Source organism: Sturnus vulgaris, chromosome 4 (assembly GCF_052056855.1).
Source record: "Sturnus vulgaris isolate bStuVul1 chromosome 4, bStuVul1.hap1, whole genome shotgun sequence".
NCBI classification, from domain to species: Eukaryota; Metazoa; Chordata; class Aves; order Passeriformes; family Sturnidae; genus Sturnus; species Sturnus vulgaris.
Window position 1 is genome coordinate 55928939 of NC_142246.1, and position 17229 is coordinate 55946167.

General features: G+C 40.9%; 1 protein-coding gene across 19 annotated transcripts in view; it reads right to left on the bottom strand.

Annotated features, from left to right (window-relative positions):
- ADGRL3 (adhesion G protein-coupled receptor L3) overlaps positions 1–17229 on the bottom strand; it is a 487951-nt gene that overhangs the window by 313707 nt on the left and 157015 nt on the right. For all 19 annotated transcript variants that reach the window (XR_015803337.1, XR_015803335.1, XR_015803336.1 and 16 more), the window contains one exon: positions 336–586. Coding sequence is in view for 16 of the 19 variants with exons in the window: in XM_088164024.1 (XP_088020150.1) it covers positions 336–390 (55 nt within the window). In the remaining 3 variants the exon portion in view is untranslated. The remainder of the gene's footprint in view (positions 1–335; positions 587–17229) is intronic.

Below are 17229 nucleotides of genomic sequence, written 5' to 3' on the forward strand. Positions count from 1 at the left end.
GGCAGGTGGGAGGGAAGTGTTTTTACAATTTGCCTTTATTTCTCATTACCCTACTCTGATTTGATTGGTAATAAATCCATTTTTCCCCAAAAAGAAGGAAGAAAAATCCATCTAGTGTAACAGCTAAACTCAGAAAAAGAAACCTTTATCTGTCACCAGAGTTCTTTGTTTCAGCAGTTAAGTCATAATGTAACCTGGGAATTTCAAAGACTTGAGGTGCAAGCAGGGAGAGAAACATCCTGTAAAAAAACCCACACCATTAGGAAAACAAAGACAAAATCCTTGCTATGTTCTCTTCCCTTCCCACAGGCACAATTACACCACCTCTCACTCACCATGGGAAAACGGTGTTAAGAGCATTGTGAAGAACAGCAGCTGTGATGACCACATGACTGTGAAGGAGAGCTTGAAAGTATCCCAGCAAACAAGGGTTCAAATAAAAAGGTGAGCGTCCTCCTGCACTTGCTTCCAACACTTCAACTGTTGTTGGCCTTCAATTCACATCCAAAAAGGGGAGGGAAAAAAACAATCAAAAATAATAATAATAAAAAAAAAAATCCCACAGCCAGTATCCAGAGTCTGAGACCTACAAATGAGAAAGGAAAAAAAAAACTGCAGTTAGTAAAACAGTAAGATAGGTGTTTTCAATCAAGTCTTGCTGCGTTTCTTTGCTGCCAGCAGCTGTAAAGGCAAATGTGTCTTCCCCACTCCCTGGCCCTTCAGATGCATGCACATTCCAACATAAAACAGGAATTAAAACTTTTGCCTGTGCAGAGAAGCAGTTACCAGTTGGTGGATAACCAGTGCTCTGCTTCCTCTCTCAAAAGAGGGCCCCAGACAGCAGTTTTGAACAAAAAACCTAAGACATTTCCCTCCCTTTTGCATTTCTGTCATGCCTCCGATGTGGATGCTAACGGCAAGATACCAGGCCAGGCAGTGGGATTAGTAACATAGCTTGGGAGCATTTCCACTGATGATATGCCAAAAAGCCTCTCTTTGTTTGAGGCGACCTGTATGGCTTTTAATCACTGAATCTGGACCAGGCTTTGGACCCCAGCAGAGCCCAAAGTCACCCTTATCCTATAACCAGCTTCTCACTGCCAGTCAAGCTCTCCAGTTATTTATTGTGGAATTAAAAATAATGGTCTTGTCCATGCCACACGCTTGCAGGAAAGCGCGTGGAAATCTGAATCCATGCTTGAACAGAAACATTCGCTCATTTAGCCGGAGAATGTACTCCAGCTTTCCATCATTTTAATCTCTCCAGAAGGGGCTACATGGCCACGGTGACTCAAACTTGGCAGGAAAAAAACAACTATACAGAGTTAAACTACGGCAGCAGTTTGAAACTTAGCTCCCCACTGACTTCGAAATGATGAGGAAATATGAGGAATTGAGAAGTACTTTATATATCTGTTTGGAACTCCTTAGACTCTGCAGTCTTCACAGTACTGGTCTAATTAAAAATCTCTCCAAAAATCTCTGATCAACAGAAGTTATTCTTCTCTGAGTACAGAAGCTGTTTTTGCCAACTTTTGTTCTTGCCCAAAACCAAGTCTGAGCCAAAAAACTGTATGAAAAAACTGTGCTGCATGCCATTGTGATGCGAGTATATTTCTGAAAGTCTGGCATGACAAAGTGCCCTTTGTTTTGCTTCCTATCTTTACTGATCAACTAAATAAAGCCCTATATTGTTCAGAATCAAATTCTATAAAGAAGCTTCATTTTTTTTTTAATAAATATATCTTGCACTGCCAAGATTTTATTCTCTCACTTGACTCTCCTCCCCAGTCTGCCCCTGCAATTTGTTCACTCAAATGTAGCCTTTAGTTTCCATAGTTTTTTTCTGATCTCTGTATGTGGGGTTACTAAAAAATCCAAGGTCAATCTGCAGTCAAGTGGCTTCTTTATGGACATCCTTGATATTAAAACTTGGCTTGAGCTGGGACTAATCAAAATGGTCATTGATAATATTAAAAGTCTGTTTTTCAAATAGAGAAGAGCCTCATGAATGTTTTAAATTGTACATTCTAAACAGCGATCAAGTTTTCCATTTATATTTTAGCAGGCTACTAGTACACCATCAAACTACAGCACTGCCATTATTTATGCATGCCTTTTCTATAGCATCCTCTGTAAAGTTACAAAAGTGAGAAGCTTTTTGTGCTACAAGATTTTAAAAGACATACAGAGATGGTTGAAAACTATCTGAGCACAGGTACACTTCCCTGAAGCAAAAGCTCAGGGAAGCACAGTGAAGGAGCAAAGGTTTGTTTTCGATTTTCATTTGTTTTAACTGAATCACTTATGAATAATCTAAGCCTGTTATAAAGAGATAACATTATGGTGCACTAAACAGGTTTTGGGTATAACCTAAGAAGCCACAAATTAATTAGGTTCTCTATCCCAGAGAAGGGATAATTGTCAGCACAATACTTACAGAGCCCTTTAAACATTTTTTTTTTATCTGTCTATACATTCCTGCATGATAGGATTCTAGGATTTTTTTTCCTATCATCTCATGGGCTGAGGCTGAACAAGCAAAGCATTCACACGCCCTCTGCAAAGTCCAAACACTAATTTTTGAGAACTAATGTCTTGGAACCACTAGAGCCACAAATAAACATTTTATCCTCCTGAAAAGTACATTACTGAGTCACAAAGCTCATGTGCAAAAGAGACGAGGACTAGCTCATCACTACGCACCATTTACTCCAGTTGTAAATCGGACCAAATATTCTCTGCCCTACTGTCCTTCCTGCCAGGGGAGAACACGCCAGAGCCGTGGCCTGTCAGGTGATGTCTGCACACCCTGGCTGGCACAACCTTGCCCTGAAACTTGCTTCTGCAAAGCCTTCAACTCCTCCAGCTTCAGCTCACACACAAGTATTACCAAATACACAATGCGTCTGGAGACATGCCAGCTGTGTTTAACAACACAGGGCACCACCAGATTAACCAAATACATTGGAATGCTGAAAAATTCTGGGTGGGTTTGTATTTCATGTAATCAAATAGTCACAGTGTGTTTGTGAACTGGATATCTGCAGGAAAACAGCTACATAGGAAATGAGCGGAACAACCCTTCTTCTTAATGGTCACTCAACCCCCACAAGCAGCATTGTAAGACACAGAAAGAGGCCGGCAAAATAAAATTAACTTCATCGTTGGATTACCTCCAGCTAAAGTACAGTCAAAGAGAGAAACTAGAGAAAACAGCTCACTGTCTGTGAGCTGTTTGGTGCAGAGTATTACATTTATTGATGCAAGAAAGGGATATACTATCACAGTGAAAAATTTAAGGGCTTTACTTACGGGGTTTGGACTTTAACCACAAAGATGATGCAGCCTGCATTGATTTAAGAGAAAGTTCTTCTGCTCACTGACCTTTATACCCAAAGGGCTGCCCCTGACACCTCCACAGTCTGATCTGCTGCATCACCCAAACCCAAACTGCATGCTGGCAGTTCCCAAAAATCCAGCTCAAAGTGCTACTGACAGAATAGGAGAAAGCTAAATAAAGGCAACTAAGGCCTCAGAGTGAAGAGATGAGCAGTGAAGTATTCATCAAGGCGTTGCTCATAAAAGAGCATTATAGATACACTGACAAACTCAACATCTACCCAAGTCTGTTCTTCAGCAGTTGATGTCAAGCAGCACATGGAGCATTTTCTGAGCTCATCTGTCGGCAGTCTACAGGGAGGGTGAAAAAGAAAAGGAAACCAGTTTGTGTGGTGAGTTAACATATAGGCTGAATTCAAAGCAGAATTCAGAGCAGCACAAGCCAAACCTGTCAGAACCCCATTTTATTACTGCCTTCTTCCAAACACAAGCATTTGCACCTGCACAAAACTGTACAATGCCCTTCTCACATGACAAAAGCTGCTTCAGGTATCCAGCATTTTCTAGGCAGCCAGGGGAAGGGAGAGAGCATCTTACAAAGGTGCCCATTAGCAAGAAGCAGATAGAAATGCTGGGGTTTTCTCATCTAGTTTTACTTGCAGCAATTTCCTCCCCACCCCTGAAAATGTGCATAGCAAAACTAGCTTAAACAAATCAAGGATACAACGATTGATTTATATTTCTTGATAGAAAAGATTCCAGCACTTATTCTCCTCCTCTGGCAAAAGTCATGCAATAAATAGGAAATAAGTGTGATGTTTTGAGCAAATATTGATGAAATTCACTATTTAGGAGGGGAAAAGTTTGGAAGTAATTAAACTCCTTGAAGCTAATGGTCCAAGCTGGAACCGTGGGTGTAATTCCCCATTTTCAGCATCTACTACTTGAGATAATTTATTTCAGGCAACATACTCAGAATTTTGCTAAGAGAGAGAAGAGAAATAACTCAATAAGAAAAAATAAAACATGCAATCTCTGCAAAATTAAATTAACTGCAATTTAATGTTAGAAAATTTCTTTAAGTAAGAGAATGAGCTGTATTTCCACTCCCATTACGAATGCCTAAACAAAAGAATTTCTGCGATATGTTTGGCCATAAGCTGTTTCCAAAACATTTAGTTTATTTTCTGCAACATTATTGAAAAGGAAAGGTTTTGCTCCTCCAGTCTCTTTCCACCTTTATCCTATTTCAATTCATTTTCCCTGTCAGGTACTCAGGATGTGGCTCCCTGGTCACACTGTGGTGGCAGCAACACAACCTGCCACGTTTAAAAGGTCACACAGGCATTACCAACTGCATAACACAGGGCGAGCAGGGCAGGAGCAAGCTGCACTCCTGGCATTTCCACATGCACTCTCACTCATAACCACTCACTGAAGTTACTGCTACATGGTCATCCATGGACAGATTTTTCCATGTGCATTTCTAAGAAGTCAGGAACATGTTTCTGAGACAAACGAATTGTCTAAAAACTTTTATCTGTCTGCATTCAGCCCAGGAGAATTTTCATCCTATACCACAAATACTTATGAGATCAGATTTCTCACTGAGTTCAGAAAAAAACACATTTGTTTCTCAAAATAATGAGAGTTGTCCACAGCTTTTAGCTCTTCATTTCAAGTTTTGATTTTGCCAGATGTGAGGAACCACTGTGAGAGCCAGCGAGCCTTCTTAGGGTGACAGGACTCACCAGATAATGGCCCAAACTGCTCACATCTACATCCTCTTTCTATACTGCAGACCCTGCTTCTGCTCCCACACCTCTGCTGAGGCTGTGAGCTCTGAAGGCAATGCCTCAACCCTCTCAGTATGTGCAAAATAACACGGTATTTCTAAGTCACGTCTTCCAAAAAAGATTTTAAAATGAGCATTTGCACCTCTATTGCACTTAATTGCCATTACTGTACATTAATATTCATTTCATCCATATTGTCTGAGAACCCAACACCATTCTGCTTGTTATTTCCTCCCTTATACCCGATGCAGCATTCAGGAAAGCAATTCAGAAACCTTAAAAACATGCAACGACGACAGCAAGGTTTAATAAGACTGTATTTATCCTGGATTCTCGGGTATCACTGCAGTGCTACTTACGCTTCCCTGAGGGGAGAGGCCAGGGCAGCAAGGAGCCACTCTCAGCTCAAACCAGGCTCATCAACCACCTGTTTAGGCTATAATTCAAAGTGACAAAGAGCTCTTTAGATGTTCTGCGGGATTTGCTGCAAAATAACTCTCAAGTGTTAACTGAGTTAATTCATTTCAGATTAATCAAGCCTTTGATGAAAGCACACCCAAATACAGATCAGCTGAATATAGTAGTTCTTGAGGTTTTTTCCTGTGTAGGTGAAATAGAGGCTTTTGTGCTGTTCCAGAGGTCAAAAGGGGAACTTGAGCTATCAGCTGCTTTTTGGTTTTCCAATTCAATCCAGAATCAAAGCAATTTCAGAATAAAATGATAATTATATTAATAGTGAAGCCATTCACACATCTTGTGACTACGCATGGAAGGATGGGGGGAAGGAAAAGAGAGAGAAAAGTTAAGAGTCTTGAAAACACAAGTCTAGAAGCTTAGAAAGAATGTACTGAATTGTACATCTGAATATCACAGCTACTGAATGTTCCAGACTTCCTTTAAGTGCCTGCTGGTTACCCTTGGCAATATACTTCATCACAGATTTAAGAGGAAAGTACACCATTCACAAGGTCCCTGCGTGTGTGCAAATATATGATAACACATGCAAAATTTCAAAAGGTGCAGAGTATCATGTGAGGATGTGGTAAAATATGCAAATGTTTGTATTGCATTACCACCCCAGATCAACGGGCTTTCTGAAAACTGATTACAAAAAACTTGGTACTCTCACTGGTTAAGCACCACCTGCTAGAGCAGATCACAGCTGGCAAGAAGCATTTCAGTCCTTCCACTCCAAACCCATCAGGGCAAAAAAAAAAAAAACAAAACTGTAAGCACTGGGAAAAGCTATGCAGCCCTTCACACAAGCTGCACAGCACCATAAACTTCTGACCACCTGGATCAGTCCTATGTCATCACCATACACAGCAATCATTGCAACAATGTTCTGAAAAAATTTCAGGAAGGTGTTAAGATCTTTCTCAAAAATTTATTATACCTACATAATACACCCATCTTCTTCAAATGTTTTAGTTGATAGCACATCTTTATAGAGGGAAAATAATGCATAGGCAAGCTCTCTTCACAGTATTGCCAACAGTTATGATTTCACTGCAAAACTCAATATGTGGCAGCTCCTCGCAATAATAAAAATTTCAGCTTTCAAGTAAATTTCTCCTTGTAGAGAGAAGCTTAAAAATAGGACCTAAGAACAGCTCAGAGGCTCTGTAAACTGGTGGTAAATAAACATAATTCAACATATTTGATTCGAAATTCGCATGACTTTTAATCAAATCTCGTTGGGTTTTTTTGTTTTGTTTTTTATTTCCTGTGAATGATTCAGGATGTTGAAAGTCTGGGTTTGACAATACTTTCCCAATGCTTATTTGCATTCCACAGAGCCTTTGGCAATTCTTATGTGACAAATAAAACATGTGTGGTGCGTGCACTCAAAATGCAGACAAGCTTATCACCAGGGTCAGTGTAACTTTAATTTCCCTTTGCTACCACAAACTCAGCTTATATTTTGAGGCATCGCCTCTCACACACATCCTGGCCCTGTTTCTTCAAGAGCCTTACCATGGCTGTAATTGTGACAGCACAGATCCTTCACTGAGTCTTGCTTTAACGTGAGGAAATGACAGCCTCCAAGGAGAAAAGCAGCCAAAGGATGGGACAGAAAATTCCATGAGATCTCAGATAGGGGAAGCAAAGTCTGATACTGGGACCAGAGGAGGACTACTCCTAAATGCCTCTGGATGCAGCCTTTAAAATACTTTTCAATATTCATCTATCCTCCCTATCTCTCCCTTCCGGCTCTGTCTCCTTCATACCACCTTTAACTTTCTTCCTTTCCTCTTCCTGGCAGGAAAAGACCTCTTTAACTTGCTTTGCTCCAGACTGACCTGCAGCTGCAGATATATATAGAGAAAGAGTTCAGTGACATTTACCTTCACTACCAGGATAGGATTTCTTGCTGAGGTGTACAGGGGAATGCAGGAAGAAGCCATTTCTCTTTTGCCAGAATCCCTCAGGAAGCAGCCCAAAGCTCCTGTTAGTGGCCTCCTTCCCTCTGTGCATCAGCCAGGAGCAGCTGCTTGCTCCCCCAAAAAGCAGCATCATGTCAGAGGAGTTTCTTACTTACAAAGAAGACAACGGAGCACGTTTTTCGAGGCTGCAGTTCAGAAAAGGAGGAAAGGGCTGAGTTGTGTCCACCCTGGGGCACTCTCCTTCACAGCCCAGCTGGCCCCACAGTCCTTTGGCTATGAAGGTTAAAGACATCAACAGCTACAGAGACCTGAGCACTGCGGAGCTGAAGCACAAAGCCCCTCCTCTGATGGCTTGTTTCAAGGGACACGACAGATAGCAGCACATGAACCAAAAACACCAGGATCATGACTGCATTTCTCATAGCAAGCAGTACTTGTGACAGTGCTGGGCTTCCTTAGCCTTTGACTCGCCCCAGCTCCAGTCACTACTTGCAAATGTGATGATATGCAGTAATAAAACACGGAGAAGGCACCACTTGAATGAGGAATTGCAATGAAAACAGCAAGAAAGCTGTAATCTGTTTCCTATGTGTAAAATGTTCATCCAATGCATTTTTCATCTCGCTCTTGCTTAGTATTATCTTCTCAAATGAATATTAGCACATGTTACTTGTTTTGCTCTAAGAAAGTGTAATAAATTTCTTTCACTTTTTTTACTGATTAGGAAGTTAACAGGCAGTAAAAGGAGGGATAATAGCTTTTCCCATTGAAAAGGTACTGCTCTTGAAAGACCTCGAGTAAAAACAAGAAATCACCTTACACACAATCCTATCCATACATGCACAATATCAAGTGGAACAAAAATCGCTAGTAAATGAGATTAATGGCAAAAGCCAGGTGAATAATACATTTTTGAAGGAGCGTTATCTAGGAAAAAGATAAGTTTAATTGTCTTTCAGATCTGTTATGATGTAATAAATGTCTATTAATGTTTAGCAGCAAATTGGCTTTTAATGATCATTGCTATTTTTAGCTGGTGGGTGACACAGAGTTTAAATATAAACCAGATTTATGTTTTGCACACCAGGATGACTTTCTCAGATGACTCTCCTTGATTTAACCTCTTCACACCCCACAAGACATTTAATATAATTTTATTTCTAATAGACTGTGAGCCAATAGGATTGTATTTGCTACTACTGATGTTTTCAATGAGAAATAAAATCAATGAGGTTTATGCTGAAGATAAGTGTAAGTGATTAGTTAAGTGTAAGTGGCTTGGAAAATATTAGGAGGGCTACATTATTCAAGCAAATTATGCAAATTAAAAGACTCTGGATTGAAGTAAAATCTATGAAAAACTCCTGACCTTGCTGTGTTGGAAAAAAAACATAGCTAGAATTTGCTCTTTTGGGACTACCTCAAAAATGAGCATTAGTAGGTGAGAAATTTTGTCACATTTTTCAACACAAGCAGTCAATCGTAAACATTCATACATACAAAAAAAAAAAAAAAAAAGAAAAAAAATCATCTTTTTAGACCTTGAGACAAAGAGCAGCCCAGTAGGTTGCTAGGAGAAAAATAAACAGCACTTGATGTGGTATAAAAAGAGCGGGCAACTGAAGCAAAGCCCTGCATACATTGCCTGGGAAAACAAGACAGGAACACAGCAGCAGCATTCTGCATCATTTAAAAAAAAAAAAAAAAAAAAAAGGATATGCCTACAGAAGAATAAAGGTTGCATCTAAATTTCTAGGTGTGGTATTCTCGAGTGAGTTGCATACACTGAAACAATAGGCCAAATTACTGAACAAAAAGAATTTATAGCTCCCTAAAGCAAATGTCTGTGTAGTAATAACCAATAGCCTGTTTTTCCACATTTTACCACGTTAATGAATTCTGTTGCGCATTAATCAAGACTCAAACCTCTTTGATCTTTGGAGGGGAAAATAAAAAGAAAGAGATTTAATTATTGCACTCATTTTCTGCACAGATACTTTTGTTATTACTTATAGTCTACTAACAGAGGTCACCATCTCACCAAAAGCCTAGTTATAAAAGGTCTTGGGTATTGTCACAGTAAGACACAGCTTTTTTCCTCCTTATCCTTTCCTTCCCCGTATCATCCAGTCAACAAAAAACAGCATGAAAACACTCTTTTGCAGAGAACAGAGCTGTAGAGAGAGAGGGGCTGGGGATTTCTAGGTGTGCCCTTCAATTCCGAAATCCATCTTCAGCCAGTAGGTGGACCATTTCCAGCCAACTTTGGTAACCAGTCATAAATACTCAACATCTCCTTAACCCCTACAGAAGCAGCTCTTCAGAACTGCACCCAGTCCAATCCCTAAGGAAAATACCCCTCTAACACCATCTGAAAGACTGCAACTCTTTTTTGATCTTCTTCCTAATGAGGAGCATAGCATCACTACACACAACAGCGACTTCAAATCTGAAAGGGCCATGCACTACAGCTGAGAGTCAACACTTCTCTTGGTACTACAAAGAAAACATTTTATATGAGAAGCTCTGCATGGATAAAATATTTATATAATACAGATCATACACACTCTCTTCCCTTCTGAAGTGAAACAAAGGCCAGATATTTCCAGCTGAAACTACAAGAGGGATCTTAACTAAACAGAAATTTAAACCTGAATGGAATTTCATCAGGAGCCTCCAGCTGAAGCCTCCTCTCTCACGTCCCAACTTGGCATCATCACAATGTATACTCTTGCAAAAGGTATTTTTAAAAGCCAAACACTTTTTGCAAAAGAAAAGTTTTGCAGAAGAAAATCTCACTCCAGTAAGCATGTGTGCTTTTTTAATGAGTACTATCAAGTTTTCAAACAGCAAAATACGTAGATGAGTGAAAGGCTAAAATTAATTAATGCCTTGAGTGCTTTCTAGCAGAAATTAATTGTGAGGACAATCAGGACAAACGTGCTTTCTAAGTGAATTGTCTTGGGCGCTGAGTAAGGACTACCAGACACTTGTCCTCTTTTCATGCCTCATAGCTGAGCATCAGCAGCAACCACCTAAAGAAAAAAATGCACCTGTTGAGAAATTTGCCAGTATAACGTGCCTGCTTCTGTAAGCCTCAGACACATTTCCTAGTGACCTATTACACAGTAACAACCACTGAGAGGTCCACCAGAAAACTGAAAGCAGAAGTCCCACTGAATATGATGCAGTGTGTCATGTAAAGAATGGGAAGGGGGAAATCCCAAATTAAACCCAGAAAATTCTTCAATACCTTTCTCCCCACAGTTAAGCTTGGGGGGAAACTTAGCAGTCCTACTTGATTCCCTCTGAAATCATGGGAAAGCAACTTATCTCTTAGCTAAACTACTGCTGGACTAGAGTGGCTGCATTCAGTAACAATGCTCTCATTTGTAATTTGTCCAACTGAAGCAACAAACTTCTATACATTTTGCATTTTAAAAGAATACATTGAATTTAGAATAATCATGAAAGGATTATAAACATTTAACTCAGTCACAGCTATCTGGCAAAATCAAATACCATCTAATACAGACAGACTGGCTGTACCACTAGAAACTCTGTGATGAACTTAATTATTCAGCTTCCATTATTTATAAGGAAACAGTAAATAACCTCATTTCCATATACCTGAGTATAACAGCTGTAAAATTTGCAGTAACACCTTTATTTGTGGTATGCAAGTCCACTTCTGATTTTGCTCTTAATGCCTTGCTTCCACCTAGATAAAAATTGAGATGTCTCAGTAGTCGAGGAGTAACATGTAATTGCAGGAGTCACATTCAATTCCAAAGAAGAAATTAAGCACCTCTGGCAACTGGAAGGCAAGATAATTAATCTGATGTATAGGCCTGTCTCTTGTGATATTTTGCAGGGGACTCTGTAAATACCAATATGTAGCTATGTTTGATAGACAACAGGAATTTGGAGGAAAGAGGAAGAATTTTGGTAACTCTTGAAATGTTTCCTGTGAAAGACCGACCCCATTTCTCATTCCTCTGCAGGAGAAGGGCTCGGAAGCACTGCTGCTTGAACGCTAGCTCATCTGAGGTCACTGGCAAAATACTGCTGATTGCTGAAGGAAGATGTACAATCAAGAGAGAGCTTTTGAAAACATCACCCTAAGCCTAGTAAGCAGCAAGTAAAACCTTTGTTATTTAAGGCCATAGCTGGAAGTGAAACTGCAATAAAGTACTTCATTTGATTATCTGAAAGGCAATTCACTGTAAACAACAAACAACAACTCTTTACTACATCTTTACTTGGACTTCTATTACTGTAAGTGGACTAAGCACTGTAGTTTGTAAAACAAGGGAATAAATGACAGAGAGACATCAACCCTAAATATTTTGCCAAAGAAATCACTCTTCTGTTCATTTTGTTCTCCCTATAAGGGAGATTCACAAGGCTAAAGCAGAAACACTGGGCTTCAAAAGTAACCAAAATTGGCAAATTGTGCAGAAAGATAGATAGTGTCATTGTTTAGCACTTGGCACCAGTGTGGATCTGAGCAAGCAAGAACACAGATTGCCTGTGATGGGAAAATCTATCAAATGTAAGAGAGCCAACTGATGGCTAAAAATCTAACATTAAGATCCTTTCATTCATTGCTTACCTTACATTTACATCAGTTTCATTTCCAAAGCAAAGGGACCTCAAAGAGGCAGTGACTGAATTGAAAGAGAATTGTATTTCAGATAAGAGAGAGAGATCAAGACCTTCTGTTGATCCAAACTTATCATCCAGGAAAAAGCTCAACATCTGAAATTAACTTTCCCCAAAGTAACACTGTTTTTCCATTCGATCTTGGCCTATACTTTCTAGAAATATAGAGGGAAGACTTGAGTGTGTTTTCTGAGAGCAGGAAGGGGTAGGTTGCTCCCTGGCATCAGTGTCCCTTCTGAGCACACAGTCCAACACTGCCTTTGCCCAAAGCTCACTGGCGGTGCAAACACAGCCAGCACAGTTCAGCAGTGCATCGTACACAAGCCCACAGACCGAGGTCCCAGCCAGGGCTGTCTCATTATAGAATAAAACAGAAATAGCACTCCTAAATTGGATGTGATCACCAGGAACAATTTAGCATCAAATGCTTCAGAATCTGCATGTAAAAAGCCAAAGCACTGCATGCCAGGAGATTTCAGGCTGTAGTTAGCTTTAGGGTGAGAGAACAGGCAAACCCAAGCAGGACAGCTCGCTATCAGAAATTTATCAGTGTTCATGCATTATTTCTTCCTTCTACATTAGGAAATAAACCCAGTGATGTGGGGCTCAGATTGGCAGAGTGAAGGGGGGACAAATGACCCAAACAAGCACCTTGTCACAGCTAGAGGGAGAAAACAATGTTTGGAAAGAGCTCCACTAATGTCAGAGGTCGAGTCTTCACACCCATGAGTGTCCTGTTGAGTGCCACAGTCATATATTGACTGCAGGAAACAAAAATGCCTTTTCATATTAATCAGGTTGGGGAAACTTGTAGGAGTTTTCACCCCCTTCCACAAACTGCCCTTGTTTTTCAAAAACTCCAATATTGAGACTAACACAGTCGACTCCAAACACAAGAATGTCAGGTTGTTTTACAAGCCTGAGGTCTTTACAAGTCACATCACCTGAGGAGGAATCAACTCAGAGACAAGGAAATCATGCTGGATTACTCAGCATCAGAACTGAATTTCACTCTGAAATTAGTATTAGCAGAGGTCTCGGGCTCACATGACTGGTTATATTAGGACTTCTCAACCAACCTGCACATATCAGAGAAATCCTGACAAAATTACCTTTATCTCCTCCTTGAGAATTAAAATTATGTAAGCTCTCTCTTCAGAACACAAAAGATAGAGATTTGCTCTTACCCAAGTATTTCTGATCCAAATTGCTTTTCCTGAATTTTACATTTTCCTGAAAATAATCATCAATTTCAATATTTTTTTAAAAATTAGGTTTTCCTATTAGAAATTAGTAATTTCCAGTTAGAAATTACTTTTTCTGATAACATTTCAATCCATGGCACTTCATTTTAAGAAACTAAGGTGCTCTTAACAGAAGATTTCAGTTGTGTCGAAACATTCTGGCTGATACATGATTTTGATTAAGAAAGTCAATTTGCTGGAGAAAATAGTATCCCTGGATATTTTTTCCCCTCCTCAAAATTGCCAATAACTGAAAGCAATTTTCCCTCTACTCAGAGGAGAGGATACGTGCAATGTGATGACTCGGATCACTGTCACATAAACTGGTCAGACCACTGGGCAGCCTTCTATGAGCTGAGAGGAGAACCAGGAGGAACCACCAGGCTGCTGAAAATGAAGGCTGCTGCTGGAAAGCTCTCCATGTCCCTGACTGCCCCACCATTTCTGCTGTGCTTCCCTCAGCAAAAGGCCAAGCCCCTTTTCTCCATCCTCCTCCAGCACAAAATACACACACACTTCCAGGTCAACTTTTTCTTGCTACCAAATGTGCTCCAGCCTGCATATGCTCCACATTTGAAATACCTAGAACCTCCACCCCACAGGGCTCAGCCCCAAACCCACTGACTTTTCCCTCAGAAGCACTGCCATGAGTTCAAGCTTTCCATTACTGTAAGGCAGGACTGAGAGGAACCAATAGGTGGAGAATAGCTGAGGACACAGACCTCCCTAGGATTGTCTTCATAATTAATTAGATATTAGCCACAATTAAACCAGAACAGCTCGTCAGACAGTGGGGCTGCTCCCTGGTGGCAAACTCACAAGTACCAGCAGTAAGGATGAATGCAACATCCTCTTTTGGTTTTCCCCACCAACTTCAGCATTCCTTGTGCAAAAAGGCACCAGGGAAGAGAATCAAGGGAGGGGATCACGTTCCAGCACTGCCATCCTCCAGTGCCACACAATTAGCTCAAGCACCTCTCTCTGCAAGACTCTCTTGCGTTTCAGCTTCCTCTACATACTTTAGTTTCCTACCTGCCTTGAAATACAGTCACCAGCATTTAGCTTTCAGACAAGTGAGGTGCCAGACTGGAGGGTTCTTTCACTGATCTTTCTCTGACCTAATCTGGGTCTTGCTATTCTCATCCACAAATGACTGGTACTGGAGAGGCAGCATCAGAGTCTTCCCTACCACGTGTGGCACCACTGGCCAAGCAAACACTATAGCTACAAAGCTCATGACAGGAATAATTGGGAGTAAAGCTCAGGGCTGTCTTTCAAAAAAAGAAAAAAAAATGCACAGAAAAAAAGAGTGAATCCTGAAATGGTTAGCATAGTACTTTTCGATCCACAGGACTTCCTTGTGCCTCCCTCTCCCACAGCATTATGCTGCCTTTCCTTGCAAAAACAGTCAGCACCTTTGATTCATTTTTGAATGCTCATCTTCCAGTCAGCAGCAGGGTTTTATCCAGTTTAAGTGAAAATGTCAGTCAGGCTGGTTCACCCTACCTAATGAAATCACTGTCACATGCATAGTTTCAGAGAATACCTGCAGACCACACTTAAGACTAAACCAGGACTTAGCAGTCCTCATAGCCCTTCAAGTGGCTCTGCACTTTTTCACTGTAATTTAAATCAGCAAATTCTTGTGAAATGGAGCAAGCTCCAACCCTTAAAACCCATTCCTTTATCTTCTTGACCATTGAGTGTCTGAAAAGGTTTTCCTATATTAGGAAAAGGGACAAAGAGGAATGCTCAGGAACACCACCACATGGCTATCCGAGGCAGGACAGAAACAATTGCAGGGATAAGCAGCAAAGCCAGAGCTCATCTTCACAAAGCCAATAATTGTGTCCGTAAGGCCAGCAATTTCAAAGGCAGCCTGCATGAAAATCACTATGAAATGAAAACACGAAACTCGTGTCTCTGTGGTGTACAGCAAAGCTATGCTGTATCCACAGTGAGAAAATTAAATCAATACTGTTCAGGGGCAATATTGAGAAGCCACTAACCAAACGAGCAGCAATGTGAACCTATTGATTCTGTACAGCTATACTTCCATGCTTCTTCCTTCACCTTCTGAAACATTTCCATCACCTTGTATAATGTAAAACTGGAGGCTGTAATTCCTAATTAAAACTCCCCAAAAACCTGAAGTCAAAATCTGACGATTACAAGGACCCTCGGTAGCATTAAACACATTAAGAACAAAAAAATAATTTTAAAAAAGCAGAATAATTTTAAAAAATATCAGGGTGAAGATTCAGCTAGGACCAACTGAGATATCTCAGTAAGGCTGGGTTTGTGACACCCTGCCTGACAGGAAGCTGCTCCTGCTGAGCACACAGCAGTGCAGACAAAGCACACTGCTAAGTGGGGACAAAACCAGGCAAAATTAATGCCCAGGCTTATTTTATTGTGCATCAGAGATGGATAAGCTTGTCAGCCACTGGAGACTCGCACGTCCCCGTCTTCCTTCCCAGCCAGGTGAAAGGCTTCTGGGGACACACTTACCTTCCTCTCCCTCCCCCACTGCTCCCCTGGTCTCAGGGTGAAAACCAGGGCAGGATTAGAAAAGAAACCGGGGATAAACACATCGGTAAAACAATAAATACCAGCTAGACAGCTTGGAAGGTCAGGAGATGTTTAGGAAGATTACAAGTTCAAAGACCACAGCAGCAGCAAGTACTGACAGATAAAATGCACTGCTCCTTCTGAAAAAAATATATGCAAGTTGCACACATATATGTTGTACGTGGATATGGTTTTGCAGATAAAAACTTAAAATTTTAAGTTTTTTTTTTCCCCCCAGAAGTCCTGGAACATGAACCTGGGACCTTCTCTTTGGGGCTACAGACCATCCCCAGGTGATGTGGGTCCTACCCCACAGCCTCCATCACCAGGGTCCCTTGCTCCTGTGGCCACTCCTGACCCCAAGGCTTTCCTCTGAGGACCCTCAAGGAATTCTCCTTGCGTCTCCAAGGAGCCATACTCCTCCTCCCACACCCTGCTGCTCAGCCCCCACGGTGACCCCAGTGCTGAGGCTCTCACAGACCCAGCAGAGGAGACACAGGTCCCTAATGTTGCTTTCAGACCCCAGCCCAGGGCCTATTACCTTGACAAAAAGCCAATAAACTGCTAGCACAGATTTTAGGTCAGACAGACAAGAATAATGGCTTGCAGAAAATTCTTTATCTAAGCCTGAATGCCTTGAAGCCATCACAGAGCCCCAAAACGCCCCAGCAAGCCAAAAAGTGTGGGGAGAATATGGCTGCTATCTTTCAGCAAGTGAAGAGGACCAACTGCATTTAAGTAGTCAAGCAGCACCTACAGAGGTACTCTAAAAAAAACCCCACAGCCTTAGCAAAAGCTGGCCCAAGGTCTACAATGCTTCCTCCTCTCCTCTAGAATAATCAGATTTTAAACATACCCTTCAGAGAAATGGTCCAGTCATTAACAGTAACTGTTTCTTATGTGCATCAGTAAAAGATGTAGTGCTACAGAGACTAAATGGGACTTACAGAAAAGAAGCCATAAATCTTTGTCAGCCTCTCAGAAATGAACACTTAATACAACTAGCTTGGAGTACTTCACTTCTCACTCAGCCGAGGTACCAATTATGGCACCACTATGATATATTTTAATCACTGTTGTGTTAATGGCTCCCACGATTTATTTTATCCCCTCTCTGCACTAATGACCTGTGCTCAAAGTCTCATGATTCAAATACTTCCCCCTTCCAGCTGAATAAAGCAATCTTTTGGATTTTGACCTATGATATTGCTGACCTATTCAAAG